This window comes from Aythya ferina (assembly GCF_964211825.1).
Source record: "Aythya ferina genome assembly, chromosome: 1".
Taxonomy (NCBI): domain Eukaryota; kingdom Metazoa; phylum Chordata; class Aves; order Anseriformes; family Anatidae; genus Aythya; species Aythya ferina.
In genome coordinates, this window is record NC_140296.1 from 130559057 (window position 1) to 130574921 (window position 15865).

Genomic DNA, 15865 nt, shown 5'->3' on the forward strand with positions numbered 1-15865 from the left:
GAGCTGTTTGTAGCTCGATGGGCCCATGAAACATCAGGACATCTAGGGAGGGATGCCACTTACAGATGGGCTCGTGATCGAGGGGTGGACTTGACCATTGAGGCCATCACACAGGTTACTCATGAGTGTGAGACCTGTGCTGCAATCAAGAAAGCCATGAAGGTAAAATCTCCCTGGAACAGGGGGAGATGGTTAGGGTTTCAATATGGTGAGGCCTGGCAAATTGACTATATCGGACCACTCCCAAAAACTTGCCAAGGCAAACGGTACATACTCACCATGGTAGAAGCAACTACTGGGTGGCTGGAAACATACCCTGTAAACCATGCCACAGCCCAAAACACTATCTTGGGCCTGGAAAGACAAGTATTGTGGCGTCATGGTACACCAGAGAGAATTGAGTCTGACAATGGGAGTCATTTCCGAAACAATCTTGTTACCTCCTGGGCAAAGAGGCATGGTATTGAGTGGGTGTACCACATCCCTTACCACCCACAAGCCTCTGGGAAGGTTGAGAGGTACAATGGACTGTTAAAGACTATGTTACGAGCATTAGGTGCTGGGACGTGGAAACAGTGGGACACAAATCTACCAGAAGCCACTTGGCTAGTTAACAATAGGGGGTCTGACAGCTGTGCTGGTCGTGCCGAAACAAAACCCCTACACACTGTGAAAGGAGCTAAGGTTCCCGTAGTGCATATAGGAAGGTGGATGGGGAAGGCAGTGTGGGTTGCTCCTGCCTCGGGAAAAGGCAAACCCACTCGTGGGATTGTCTTCGCCCAAGGACCAGTGTATACCTGGTGGGTCATGCAAAAGAATGGGGATATCAAGTGTGTGCCTCAAGGATATTTGACACTGAGAGAAAACTAATCTATAATCTAAGTTATATGTTGTAGGAAGATGCTGTAGGATCAACGACAGGTCAACTTTGCAAGGAGCCGGGCAGTGCAACAAGGACTTGAGCTAAGCTGGTGCTGGTGTCCAGACATCCAACTCCGCCTGCCTTGAGTGGCCACTTTGGCAGATGAAGACCTAATCATCAACAGTTCTTATGAACATTTTCCAAGAAAGACCTATGGAATGAAAAGATACACCTGCCTATTAATCCTGTCCTGTTAAATCCTTGTCCTGTTAAAGGACAAGGGATAATGATGAGAATGCTTGTATGCTAAAGTATGGGGATCTGAGTGTGACACAAATGTTATGGAATAAGGGGTGGAGGTTGTACTGGGTCTGGCTGGAATGTTAACTTTCCCGGCAGCAGCCCATACAGTGCCGTACTCTGTACTTGTTACTGGAACAGCAGTGTTATCACACCAGTGTTGTGTCTACTGCTGAGCAGCAGTGGCACAGCATTGAGCCTTTCTCTAACCCTCCTAGGGGGTGGGCAAAAAAGTGAGGAGAGAAACATCACTAGGGCAGCTGAGCTAAACCAATCAAAGGGATATTCCATACCATGTGGTGTCACACTCAGCAATAAAAGGTGGAAACAGGAAGAAGAGGGGAGGGGTGGGCTCTCGTTGAGAAGACGTCAGTCCTCCTCTCGAACACCGGCTGTGTGCATTGAGGCCTTGCTTCAAGGACGTGGTCAATCATCGCTCATTTGTGGGAAGTAGAGAGTAATTTCTTTCCTCTGCACTTCCATATAGCTTTCATTTATTTTGTTTGTTTGTTTTCCTCCCTTTTTTCCCCTTTCCCTTTTATTTCCCCTTAGTTAAATTGTTTAGTTCATGGTAGTCTTTATTTAATTATTATAATTATTTCCCTTTAATGAAATTATCCTTATCTCAACCCGTGAGTTGTTCTTTGCTTTACTTCTCGCCCTCCTCATCTAAAGGAGGGGGAGTGAGAGAGCGGTTGTGGGGTTTAGCTGCCCAGCACGGTAAAACCACCACATCATCTTTGTGGCCCTCCTCTGGACTTGTAATAGTACTTCCATGTCCTTCTTGTTCTGGGGCCCCAGAGCTGAACACAGTGCCCCAGGTGGGGTCTCATGAGAGCAGAGCAGAGGGGGAGAATCACCTCCCTTGCTCTTCTGGCTGTGCTGCCTTTGATGCAGTCCAGGACATGGTTGGCTTTCTGAGCTGCAAGCGCACATTGATGGATCATGCTGAGCTTCTCGTCAACCAGCACTCCCAGGCCCTTCTCCTCAGGGCTGCTCTCAGTCCATTCTTTTCCCAGCCTGTATTTGTGCTTAGGATTGCCCTGGCCCAGATACAAGACCTTACACTTGTCCTTGTTGAACTTCATGAAGTTCACACAAGCCCATCTCTCAGGCCTGCCCAGGTCCCTCTGGATAGCATCCCTTCCCTCCAGCCTGTCAACCACACCACGCAGCTTGGTGTTAGCAGCAGACTGGCTGAGGGTGTGCTCAATCCCAGGGTCCATGTCACTGACAAAGATGTTAAACAGTGCCAGTCCCAGTACTGACCCCGGAGGAACGACACTTGTTACTGATCTCCACCTGGACATTCAGCCATTGACTACAACACTTTTTGAAGAAGTTGCGATAGCGAAAGGTTACTTCCTGTTTGACAGCCTCTGCTTTAGAATTGCACATTTCCACTATTAGATACTATCTTTGTCAGTCTGAAGATGTTTGGTATGCTTGATGTAGCCACTCAGTCATTTTTCACTGGGACCAGTGTGAAATCAGGGTAAGATTTAGCATTAAGTGGCTGCAAACTGAAACCAAACTGAGAAGTTTGTTAGCTTAAGTTCAAGAATTAATAGTCTAGTATTTTTACCTAAGATCTTTCACTGACGGTGCATTTGAATTTTGGTTTAGGTTTTCCAAGGTTGTCTGGCTTCCTCTCTGCTTTTAGGTGGAAAAGGGTGCATCTATATTAGCCCTTTGGTGAGAAGTAGGCTTTTCAGGCACGTTTCCTGATTGTCTCTGTTTACCATGCTTTGGTTAGGCACGATATGCCACAGCCACTCACAGGCTCTTTGTGGAAGCAGACCAGAACAGGTCTGCAGCAAATCTCATGAAAATCATATAATGTGGGTGTAGGATCCTTGGCACCAACTATTTCACTCTGCTTCTTTCAGTGTGCAATGTCTGCTGATTTAACCTCAGCAAAGTGTACCGGATGTGGCTAACATCTCAGAAGTGCTGTTCAGTTCCCACCTTGAGCAGAGGTTGCTGCTTGAGTTGATGTGCAATCACTTAAGTGCTAATAGTGCCTTGCAGTTAATGACCTGCTTGGTGCCCAATTCAGCCTGATGTCTTGGATGCCTGAAGTGAGATTCACATAGTAACTTTTATCCTGCTTCTCTCACAAGTGGGATTTGTCCCTAAGTGCTCTCAGGTCTGAGCGTGCAAAGTGCCTTTTAAATACCAGTATTCAGGTCATTTAATTCCTCTCATATGCAGGCCTCCTCTGAACTGGAGATAACTTTGAGTCAAAGTACATAATTTATGTCCTGCTAATGAATCAGTGCTTGCAGTGAATTGAAATCCTTGACTAAAATCTGCTACAATTTTGCAAATTCTACTGTAACACTTTAGCTGAATCAAGTTCATCAAAATTTGTCCAGACTCCTTCAACCTGAAATTGCCCCACTTCAGTTCCCCTTTGAATACCTTTTTCCTTCTTAATGTGTATGTTTATGGAACATCTCTCACTTTATAATTTTTGGATTTGGATCAGAAAGAGAGACTGAATAATGTGAGACAGTTATAATCATTCTTTTGTGATAGAAAGCATGTGTGTTCACAAGATTTTTTGTGCTAATACATGCAGGTGCATAATACTTGAACTAGTGACCTGCCTATCTCTGGCCTTTGGGGAGACACCTACTGCTTTTTCATAATAGATTTATTAATGAAGAATGAACTGGAAGAATGCATTTTTAGGGAGAGGGAAGAGTATATATATATCTCTAGTCAGATGATTAGGGAAAAAAAAACACAAACACGTACAGAGAGCTGTTCCTTAGCTTATCCATTTACCCTGGTTAAGGAAAGATCCATTAATATCCATTAATATAGAACATTCCCTAGTTACTTTTCTACTGGGTTATCGATTATTTTTGTTTCTTGTTTAGATCGGATTTTCAATGAAGATATGAGTTGCAGGATTTCAGTTGGAAATTTTAATTTTGCTATGCAGTTGTACTTGGAGGCTCCAGATGATCTTTGATTACTCTATACTTTCTTGAAAAGCTGCAGTAGTAATAGAAACAAACAAACAAAAACAAAAAAAGGGAGTGAAGGGAAGAGAAGCAAAAGTTATTTTCTTTCCTAAAGCTTCAAACTAGAGTTTGTTGAAAGCCAGACAAATCTCTGTGCTCAAATTTATTTGGAAAAATACTCCATGCCTGATTTAAGCTGCTTTGCAAAGATTATATGGCAAGCGATTTGAAATTGCCTTCAGTTTGATTTCTGTGTTTCGGTAATGCAGGAGGATGATGGGAAGCCTCTCTGGTTGTAGGTTGTCCTGGTGGTTTTTCTGGGAATTGGGATTGCCATTCTGGCTAAAGCTCTGCTCTGCTCAGAGGGAAACAAGACAGCTCTTCAAGGGGTGGTCTAAGGGTAAACAGCTCCAGAAACTGTGTAGTCTATCAGTAACTTAAGGTCATCATTTAAAGTTGACTTGCCCACTATTGATTTACACAGATGGAGGAATTCAGGTGCAAATATAGGGCAAACACATGGAAATGAGTCTGCTCATAGCCCTATGAGCAGAGGACGCTCTGCAGGCATGTGCCTCGTACCCTTGGTAGATAAGGTGTGGGTATTTGACAGTGTGTTGCCCTGAAAGGGACAATATATTGAAATTTTGAGCCACAAAGCACCGTGGCATAAGGTTCTGATTGAGTCTTTGTAAAAAGCTTTTGATTCTTTGGCTAATTGTGGGGATGCAGGGGCTGATTGGGCTGTTAAAGGGTAAGAGCTTCCTTGCAGCTATTCCTAGAAACTGGCTGCTGATTTACAGCAGAATGTGGCCCTTTGGTGATGGCGGGGATAGAGCTGCTGTGGAAGATAACCAAAGCAAATCACTAAACTTCACAAGAGGAAAAAGCTAATGAGTGGTACTAATTCCTATAGATTGCTGCTTGTCATGCAACATTTTCAAGCTGTTTCCTGTCCTGCGAATATCAGAATGAGTATGCTCTATGGCTTTCACCACATTTTCAGTTGAAATATGTATGTAAAATAGTATTCATATAGTTGCAGAAAAGTATTAATTTATGGCAAAATCTGTTTTTGACAGGAAAAATACTGATCATTTCCATATCACTTTATAGAGGAGAAAAAAAATAGTAACAGTAAGACTTTGAGAAAAAGCTGGAAAAAAACACGTATTTGTGTGAATGACTTTTTCATTTTGAGTAAAATCTCCTCTTTTGCAAAGGAGGAAAGTTATACAAAACATTTAAGTAGTCACTAATAACAGATATTTTTCTTCTGCCTACCATTTGCAGCTCTTATACAGCCACTAGAAATGGCTTCAGTCTTGTTAGGATTCACTTTAAAATAAACAGTAAATTAATATATCTTATTAATATAATAACAAACACCAATACATTAAAATACTCTATTGACATAATTGTGCAATGTATGGTTTCACATTGTGTCTATTATATATAAAAACTAATATGAGCTTCATCCTTCCTTTAAAGAGCTACCCACATGCTGGCTTTGGGATATTCTTGCTCTGCAAATGTCTGGAGTTTTTCACCATTCTGTATTTCAGGATAATAATTGCTGAGCTTGCAGCAATTTTTACAGAATTTTTGCTAAATACAACCTCATCAGCTCTTAAATTGCTACTCAAGCTCAGTAATAGCTATTTAGGGAAGTGTAAGTATAAGAGGATGAGAAAAGGAGAAGTGTGTATATATATATGTGTGTGTGTGTGTGTCTGAGTATATATATATATATGTATCAAACTGAGATGACTCAAGTTGGACTTGAATCAGGCACTCCAGGCAGACTCTAATACTGCTGTGAAAGTTGCACAAGGATATTTAATAACAGGAAAGAGATGCCAAATTTTTCCATCCTCAAGTTTATGTAACTGCAGGGTTTTATATAAGGCCTACCGTTCATGAGTAAGGCTGGGTTCTGAATTTTCATATAACTCATATTTAACTTTGAAAGGTGCTTCTCTGATTCGTGTGTGTGTTGGAGAATCTAGTTGTTTATTAACTTGAATTGACTGAAAAGGATGGACTTTGTTTTGCTAAATCTTGTTTTTATTTCTGTGCCACTCAAAAGTGAATGGAGGGTTTAATTTTTAACTGGATACTTTTAAGATTTTCTAGAAAAAAAAAAAAAGATTGTTGGCCCTTCTTTAAGTAAAAATTAAAAATTAAAAAATGAGGAAGTTGCTAAATTCTAGATTCTGGTTTCTGAATTCTCTGTTAGCATCTGTTAACTGATGTGCAATGTCACCCATGGCACATCACATTGCTGTGAAAATGAAAGGTTTGCTCTGTAGCACCCAGGAACTGCAGGCTCTTAGATGCCTGAGTCATCACATAAATATGGGCTTTAGATATGGATCTGCTAGAGCTCTAACTCATTTCTTTCTCTTTTATTTTATTTTATTTTATTTTATTTTATTTTATTTTATTTTATTTTATTTTATTTTATTTTATTTTATTTTATTTTATTTTATTTTATTTTATTTTATTTTATTTTATTTTATTTTATTTTATTTTATTTTATTTTTATGTTTCTAGGAAATTGCTGGAAGACTGCTGTGATCCTGGGCAGCTCTTTGTGATGACAAAGCTGAACTCCCCCATGGGAAAGAACCTCTGGTTTGATGGGGAATTTTTGTATTCTTTCACCATTGACAATACAACTTACTCTCTCTTCCCACAGGTTGGTAGTTTTCTTTTCTTCTCACTTTAAGTATTAATATACTAAATGGTAATGTGGTACAAATAAGTTGCCTAAATATTCATCAAGAAATAGGCTGTATCTTCATTTGTCAATTCAAAACAGATTTTTTACTTCTGTGCTCTGAAAATTGCAAAATAGCTGCAATATTTCCCTGTCCACTTTCCAGATGTATAAATATATATATGAGTGATGAAATAGGCCCACCAGTCTTGATTTTCAAAATTATAAGTTCTGGCTATTTTTAGAGTGTGATTTCTGGTTTTCTGGCAGTGATTATGCTCATGGACTGTGGTTTCAAAAAACGAGAGCCAGAAACTTCCTTCAGTTCAACAAGGACTGCAGGTCTTGCATAACCACATGTCCCAAGAAGCTGTCACTGTAAATACAACATCAAATCTGGCAAGATTGACTCTGATACTGTGTGAGCTGTGTGTGTGCTGTATGAGACAGGGCTGTGAGGTTCATGGAGGTGCATCCTGAGGAAAATTTCCTACCATAATATTTAAATATCTGCTAGTGTCATTGGCATATGCCTTTTTTTTTAAAAAAAAAAACCTTTTAAAGGGCAGCTTCTGGCCTGTGTTTGGATCCAAGTTCAAACTGGATCAGTTTCATTGATGTTAGTGGATTTGCCGCCACATAGTATGGCTGAATTTGCCTGGCTTAAATTAGAATCACAGAATCATAGGATATCCTGAGTTGGAAGGGACCCACAAGGATCATCAAGTCCAGCTCCTAAAAGGAGTCTCCAAAAGGAAAAGGTTTGTAGAGAACTAGATTTTCATCTTGATTGCTGTGATGCTGATTATCTGGAATAATTCCTTCTACCTTTCCAATTCTTATGTAGGATTGCTTCCCTTTTTGATCAGCCTGATAGGGTGTGAAGGTGGTTTGTGTGAAGTTGTCCGAGTTAACTCCAAATAAATGAATTTTGTTGATGGCAAGCAATGTAAGCACAGTAACAGAAGCAGACAACATTATTTAGTTGATTCTTGTTGCATTATGAATACTAGAAATGGTTTGTTGTTTTTCAGCAAAAGTGTTTTGAGTTAGGTGCATTCTTATTGAGTGCTGAGAATTTGTAATATTGATCTAAGCTGCTTGTATTTTTAATATATGAACTGATGTTAAATGAGTTTATGAGTTTATGACTTTTGAACGTGGAAGGAGAGAAGTTTTATGTTGCTATAGGTTTAAAGAAAGCCAACCATCTGAACATGTTCATTGATTTACATGTTACTTCAATTTCTTAGATTAAAGGTATAGGTATTTTTTAAGCCTCACAGTCAATGTTGAGTCATTCACACCAGACTTTTCGTTTATTGCTGTTTCAGTTACATGTGTAGCAGAGTTCTTGTTTGTTAAACTCATGGTGTGAATAAACATCAAAGAGGTTGTTACATATATATACCTACTTCTACAGGGGTTTCCAGATCTCAACAAAAGGGTTATGACTTTGAATTAGTTTCTTTTGGTGGATAAAGAGTGACAGAGATCTAAGATATAGGGAAAAGAGACCAGAAGGGCCATTTCCTGTGTTAATGTGGTGAAACAGCGTGAAGCTGCATCCTCTTCAGGCTACTAATCTGCTCTTGTGTCATTTTGTTGTGTCTATTGCAATGAACCAGGTAATGGACCTCTGCTTCTCTTACACTAAGCATTCCTCAAGTCTGTTCCACTGCTGCAGGTCCCTGTAAGCTGAATAAACAAGTAAATGTCTGATGTGTGCAGAGTGTTTTTGCTGTGGTATAGCTGGGAAGAGGCAGCCCTGCTGGAATGGGCTTTTCTTCCTGCCTTTGAGACTTGTAGAAAGCTTATAGTGTGTCCTAGTGTAGCAGCTGTAAATCTTTTTTATGATGACTATTAATGACTGTTCTACAGTGTTGCACTGTTGATTGGAGAAAACGAAACTCCTTGGTAGAGCTTTAAGCTCTGTGCCACACAGCTGTTGACAGCAACCACTCCAAATATGTATATCCCTTTCAACAGTTTCGAAAACCCTTACCTGGGCTGGTATAGAGAGGTCATTATATTTTGTGATGGATTTGAAATTTCATATTTGGTTTTGTCAGGATTAAAATCTAGCACTCTGCCCAGTCACAGTGGTATCCTACATACTGTCACAGAAAATTGCAGAGTACTGGATGGGCTCCTTTGGAGAGGTAAATGCTGGTTAAAGAGGAGTCATGACCTTGGGAAGTCTAGCGATTCCCCACCTCCCAAGCCTTTTCTACAAAGATTAGCAGTTGGCCAGATTGAGAGCAAGAGTCTGGGAAGCCCTGGAGAGACATACAGGGGGACAGCATGAACTAAGGACTTCAGTGTCCCTAGGTCCCTTTGGCTTGACAAGCAGGCTGCAAAGAGGATGGTGAGGTGCTGCTGGGGTGGTGGTGAGAAAGCTAAATAGTTAAGATGTTCCAACTCCAGAACAGTGCTAAGGACAGGTTCTGAAAATGTTACTCAAATGAATTGGCAGGCAATTCATTTCTGACATGTGCTACTCCCTGCTACTTTCTCTTTTCTTGTAAGTGCTGCTTCCCATAACGTAATGTATTATTCCTGGAGGAATTTTGTAAACCTTTATCAGATGAAATCTGGCCAACCTCAAAAGCTTAGGAAGATTTATTTGCAGTAAATTCTTAAATTAAGTATTTTTCTACCTCTTTCTTTGTTTAAAGAAAAACACCAGACTATATTTTTCAGGCCTCTGCTTTGAAGAATGGTGTCTATTAGCTTAGTAGCAACAGGCAAGCAATTTTTGTGTAGATGAATATTCCTTTCAAAAGTATTCAGAAGCTTAAAACCACTTACAAAATATGGGTAATACTCTAAAACACTCAGGGGACGCAACAGGAATGTAAAGGACTGCAGCTATGTTGATACAATTGAAAAAATATTTCCTCCAGAATAAATAATAATAATAAAGGCTCCATCCACATCATTCTGCTGGGCTTAAGCCTTTTGTGCTTGCAGAAGATTTCTCAAAACCTTAACTGGTTATTAACTTAAGGATAAAGTAACTCAAAAGTAAATAAACTTGCTCTATTTGATGGAATGGAATAAGCTGGCCATGCATCAATACAGAATTATACAGCACTAAATATCACAGAACTTAACATGCAAAATGTCAGTTATTTTTGAATGTGAGCAATTCAAAAAATAATATTTTTCTTCTGAGGAATCTGTAATTCCTCAGTAGATAAGATAAAGTTCTTATAGCTGGTTCAACATTTTTTGATAGATTGCTTTTCCATTGGAAAAATGCTATTTTATCAAAATATAAATATCAGTTAAATGTTTTTTTTTTTTTTTTTTCCAAATTTTCTCTGAAGTGAAAAGGTTGAAAGGTTTTGGTAGTGTTATGGTATTTGATTTTACCATTGTTGGAATGTAATATTTCAGCTGATATTTTTGTCAACTCTGTTGCTAGCTTTTTTTTTTTTTTTTCAATCTAGCTTTTGAATGACCCAAGAGGAAATATGAAAGAGGAAATTTAAAAAAAAAAAAAAAAAAAAAAAAAAAAAAAAGTGGAAATTGAAAGATTCAGAGTTTCATTTCAATTTATGAGAAAGAAATTTGATGTTGCAGTGTTTTGCATGAACCAACAATTATCGTTGCCAGTAGTGCCTCCTCCCTTCTCTCTCTGTGCCATTTTCCTCTGATTTCTAGAATAAAAGTTTTTGTATTTGCTTGTTTGTTTCTGAAACAAAAATGTTACACAGGCTGTAATATCTTTCCCATGCTGGAGAGAAAAGGCTAATGGTACATTATTGATACCCAACAGAAGAAGGCAAAGGGTAGTAAGATGTATCTTGTCACAGAGCATGACCTTAGGTACGGTGAGGGTGGAGACCTCACCCACATTGAATCTCCCAAAACATTTTACAGTGGCACTGTCTGGAGCTTTTGGGTAATGCAGTATGCATTCAATTAAACTGAATAAATGGAATGCTGACATTTCTTGACAGCAGCTTTATCATATTGCTTGGTGTGATCTACAACATTATTTCCCAATCTTAAGAGACAAAAAACATGAAGTCTGCATGTGACCATTGCTATAGGCTTAATATTAACAAAAGAAGGTTATTTTAATGTGTACGTACCAGTTTTCTAAAGCATTTCACATGGGTGTAATGTTTCAGCATTAGCTGGAACTTTCAATACCTAGCTGGGGGCACTGAGGAGTCAGAGATGCAGATGGTTCTACTACAGGCATCATGGTTGGGTAAACCTCTGAATAGCCAGGCTGTGGTGTCTCAGGTTGGCCACTAAAGGCCATGGGTGACTTGTAAATGTGTTCCTCCCCATTGTAGTTCAAATATTATACAGAAAATGGAACTGCGTGTTGTTAAGTGCTCAGGAGTCCTGTCCCTGGCAGGACAGAAACATGCACGCTTCTGGATCTTCAGCCTGGAGGTTCCATCATGTAACTCCTGTTGCATTGTACCAAGGCATGACAGAAGCTATAACCAGCATTTTCCACCCTTTATCATCTGACTAAAATGGAAGAAACCAGCCTTCCATATATTCTACCCAGTAACTTTTAGTTGCTGTGAGTAAATGTGACCATAACCACAGGAGCAGCTGGGCTGTAACTCTAAGCCATGGGAGAGGAAAGTAAACTAACAGTCACCTGCTTTTAAGAAAAAAGCAAGCCCTTTTCAAATATTTTCTGAAAGAATTTTGCACTCCTTGAGGTCTTTTTCTTCCTCAGAGTTTCAGAACTGAATTTCAGACCATCTTTACTATTAGGGAAAAAAACCTCACCCTAGTATTTATCTGTCTGTGCATATCATATACTTTTTTGCTTGATGTCAAAAGCTTATATTAAGATTTTGAGTAGAACTGAGATGAATTTCTGAGGTCTCCTCTCCCCTTTCCCAGAAAAAAAAATAAAATATTTAAATCAAATGGGACTTTTAGCTCTGCTATGTAAGGAATTATTTTGGAGGGGAGAGAAGAGAACAGATTTCAAAAGAAGTTTCAAATCTTAAACTTCTACTTTTTAATTTGAAAAAAATAGCTCATTGATTTTTTTTCTTATTTTATTGTATTCCACCTGAAGCAATTAGATATACTTAGTACCAGTAAATTATTTCAAATTACTATAAAAATGATTCCCCACCTGTTCTACATCATTTCTAAGTTTCATCTGCAAAATATTGTCAGACGAAAGAATGGCTGCTTGCAATGAGTGTCTCATGAATAATCATCAAAAATGGCTTATGAGAAATCCAAAGGAAGTAGCTTCAAACCACAAATAAATTTGGGAAAGCTGGCAGCTGTTTCCAGATATATTGCTTTTCTCCTGATCACAAGGTCTTTCAAATTATTAATTGGAGTTTAATGTTGAAATTCTAGTCCACAGTATAAAGGCAGGTAAAATGTTACTGCTTTACTTGTAAAAGTGGCATGGAGACATTCTCTGGCACTTTCTAGGTTATCAGGGTGCATGTTGTATTCTGTAACAGCTTAATGATTAGGGTCTGTGAGTTGTTTTGACTGGTTTTTGCCCCAGAAGGTAGACTTGATCCAAAAATTGTGTCTAAAATGGCAAGCCACTCAAAGGAAAAGGTTTAGAATTTGATGGACTGCACTGCTGCCAGAACATATGAAATGACTAACTTTGGTGTTGACTTTGGAAATGCTCTGTTCTTCCGTTAAGTGTTCTGTATATTTTCACCAACAATCCAACTTACTGAAGTACGCTGTTCTTAGCAAGCTCTGTAATTAATTGCTGCTTGGAGAAATAGATTGATATATGTGATTGATTGATTGATGTCATACGTGTCCTGATTTTTTTCCTTGACGTCCTGGGTAGGGAAATGAAATGCCCGCAGACCTAACATTTATTGAGCCACTCTTATATTTTCTTCCATTAATTCTACTATCTAAGTGGTACTTCCCTGACTTCTTTTGTGCTGCCTTTAATTAGTATTTGGATGAGTTTCTTGCTAGTGTCCCTTTTATTTTCCTCCTCTTTTTCTCTATTTTTTTTTCTTCATCAACTTTACTGTAATATAAATTGTCTGTCTTGCTTGGGTCTTACATTCATTTAATCAAAACAAAAATATTCTTGCAATATATGGAAAACATGAAAATGAGTAAGGGTAGTTATATCTTGTGAAGAAACATGCCCACATTATGAATGCAATTAAAAAAAGAGATCTGAATTGTTGGCTTCTGAATAGCCTAAGCAATTGTGTCAGATAGTGCCTGTCATAAACTGGGAAATGAAATGCTAAATATAGAGACCTGATGAATTTTGGCCTTTTAGAGCATGAGTCTTCGCTTCAGTGCTGGGTAATCTCAGTAACATCAGGGTAATTGAGATCAAAAATCTCGATTAGTATTTAGTTAAGTGAAACCCCTACCCTCACTTTGATTACTGACTAATTAAGAACTGTGTAATTGGACCATTTTGTGTAGCCTGTTGGCAAACCAGGAATATGGCAGCATCTGTTATATCCGGTCAGTTAAGCAAAAGCCATGGTCCATCTGAAACTACTCCATATAGACGAGATGCGAACATGCCTACCGGTGAAAATTAAAGTTATGCTAAAAAGACTGTAAGATGCAACATACATAATTTTAAGTAATTATGAGAGGCTGGGCAATGTGCTCTTGTTGAAGCAAGTTACAGCAGACCAATGAGTGGCTTTCTGGCCCCGTTGATCACCACATGTGTGCTTTGGTCTCTCTCGGATTGCCAAAATGTGTTCAGCCAGCCACTCAGCCAGACTGCATTTGGTGAGTGTGATTTATCTGCCTCGAGTTTGTTTGTAGTGGAGTTTATCTGCACATGCCAAACTGGCTTTATCTCAGTTAACGTAAGTACATAAATAGACGCTGACCTTTCCAAATGTAGCAAATGGAAGGGAAGGGAAGGATGGCGTTTGGTTGCAAAGTGTTAGTTTGGCCCAAAGGCAAAAGCAAAGGGTCCAGCCACCTTAGCTCAACATCCGTTTCCAGCCTGAAGTGACAGGGCATCAATCACTTTCTGTCCTAGGTAACAGAGGAGCTGATCCAAGCACACCCCAGTGCCTTTTACAGACAGGCCCTTGGGTGTTCAAAAAACCACAGATCAATCCACTGCCATTTGGGATTAGGGGGATGTGAGGGTGTGGAAGAGCAAATGTGGTTCATCTTCTGCATTGATACTGAGCAGCGCTTAAAATAGCAGTAAAACCAGTGGGATTGTCATGGAGCCTACTTCAGACTGAAGGGATATGAGGTATTTTCAACAGGGTAGTTCAGCCATGAGAGTGTTTTAGCTTCGAGTGATTTTTGAATATTGGAAAACACTTGAAATAGCACAGCTGATTTATTCATTTCTATTAGCACCCCAGGCTGTATGGTTACTGAGTTGTCAATACAGGCCTACTGAGTGTGAAGAGGCCGTGACAGGGCTGGGAATGTGGGCAAGGCTGGGTGATGTGGGGCTGTGCTGTCCCCAGAGAGGGGGCCCCATGGAAGTGCATCCCCTGTCAGAGGCAGTGAGGATGCACAGCAGAGTGTACTTGCACACGTTTCTTCTTGTTTGCTGCGCAACTGAGCTTTTCTACTTCAGGAGATATTTTTAACATCTGGAAGACACCGTTATGAATAAAGCCATGTTATGTTGTGGGACTGCAAAGCTCAGAGCAAAAAGACTCTCCTGAACCCAAAGAGGAAGAGGGCAGTGTGGGCTAGGACAACTGGAGAGGCTGTACTATACCATGGGGATTTTATGGACTTTTGGTCAGTCTTCAGCTGTTTCACAGGAACATAAATTTTCTGCTTCATAAGCTAAAAATGTCATAAGCAGAAGAACAATTAAAGGAAGTGGTTACAGATGAGAAGCTATAGGAGCAGTGAGCTTCTCATGGCTACAAGTAATTACAGGGCATATGATCTGCTGTGCTGAGGGATAAAAATACAAGTAAGAGTTAGTCCAAACCTGCCCAAAGGCACAGCAGTTAGATTTGGTTTGTTTGGTTTATGGTAGCTCTATATAATGGATGAGAAGCTAAAAGGAAGTTTTTCTCAATGCATTTCTTTTTTCCTTTTTCTTTTTTTTTTTTTTTTTTTTTTTTTTTTTCTTCTGACAGTGATCTTTTTAATATACTAAGACTTCCACCCACAGGGCAATGAAAGCTTTGCTTCTTTGGAAGTAGGTGTCTAAACCTTGGGTAAAATTTATCCTTTATATTCTGGCCACTTATTATATATGCTTATTATCAATACTTATTATCGACAAATTTTAGTATAAAGAGTCACCTTGTTCAGTCTCTAGACTTCTTAACATAAATGTGACTATACATTTTGATTATTCAGTGATTATATTGGATTATATTAATTTGCTGTATTTGGTAGTTAGATTTTTTTGGGGGTGAAATACTTCTAAAATAGGCGTAAAATCAATACTGGTTTGTTTGAGACTAAGGTTTGATTCCATTCCTTACCACTTGGCAGAAGCCTGAGTAGGGATTGATGAAAACACTACGTAATTGCATTTTTCATATAGTAGCCTGGTTTCTCAATGTGACTCATGTAAATTGTACCGGAGTGTAGCAGTATATCAAATGATGTTCAGAAAGCATTTCACCTGCAACAAAGATGTAGTACCGTTGTTCTTCCAAGTGTTCCTAATTATGGGTGGAAGAGCAGCTTAGCAGAGTCTGAAGGCTTGAAGAAAATCAGGGAAGGCTACACTACTACAGAAGCTATTAAAAAGGGGTAGCATGGTTACAAATCTTGTAGGAGGATTATGTAGTGACTTTCAAAAGAACCTTTGTGCCTTCTTGCTTAGGGGGGAGTGTAAGCCCAGCTTTCCATTTAATGAGAAATCCGCTGCAATGCAGTTGAGGAGTTGACTTATGTCGCTGGGCATGGTAGATTTAAAGTCCTTGTTACCTGTTATAGTATGGAGGAGAAGGACTGTTGTTCTCTTTCAGAATAAATATTATCACGTGAATGGCTCCTGGGAGGCAAGCATTGGCTTCCAAATGGTGTTTCAGGCACTGG

The 15865-nt window shown here is 39.3% G+C and overlaps 1 protein-coding gene across 2 annotated transcripts in view; it reads left to right on the forward strand.

Moving 5' to 3' along the window:
- The window catches only part of ST8SIA1 (ST8 alpha-N-acetyl-neuraminide alpha-2,8-sialyltransferase 1), a 144392-nt gene that overhangs the window by 30849 nt on the left and 97678 nt on the right, over positions 1 to 15865 (forward strand). Inside the window, exons 1-2 of one of the 2 annotated variants that reach the window (XM_084529113.1) lie at positions 5900 to 6060; positions 6694 to 6838. In XM_084529113.1, the coding sequence (XP_084385239.1) occupies positions 6737 to 6838 (102 nt within the window). In that variant the 5' untranslated portion in view covers positions 5900 to 6060; positions 6694 to 6736. Of the gene's footprint in view, positions 1 to 5899; positions 6061 to 6693; positions 6839 to 15865 lie in introns of those variants that run through there. The other variant, XM_084529112.1, reaches the window with a different exon arrangement.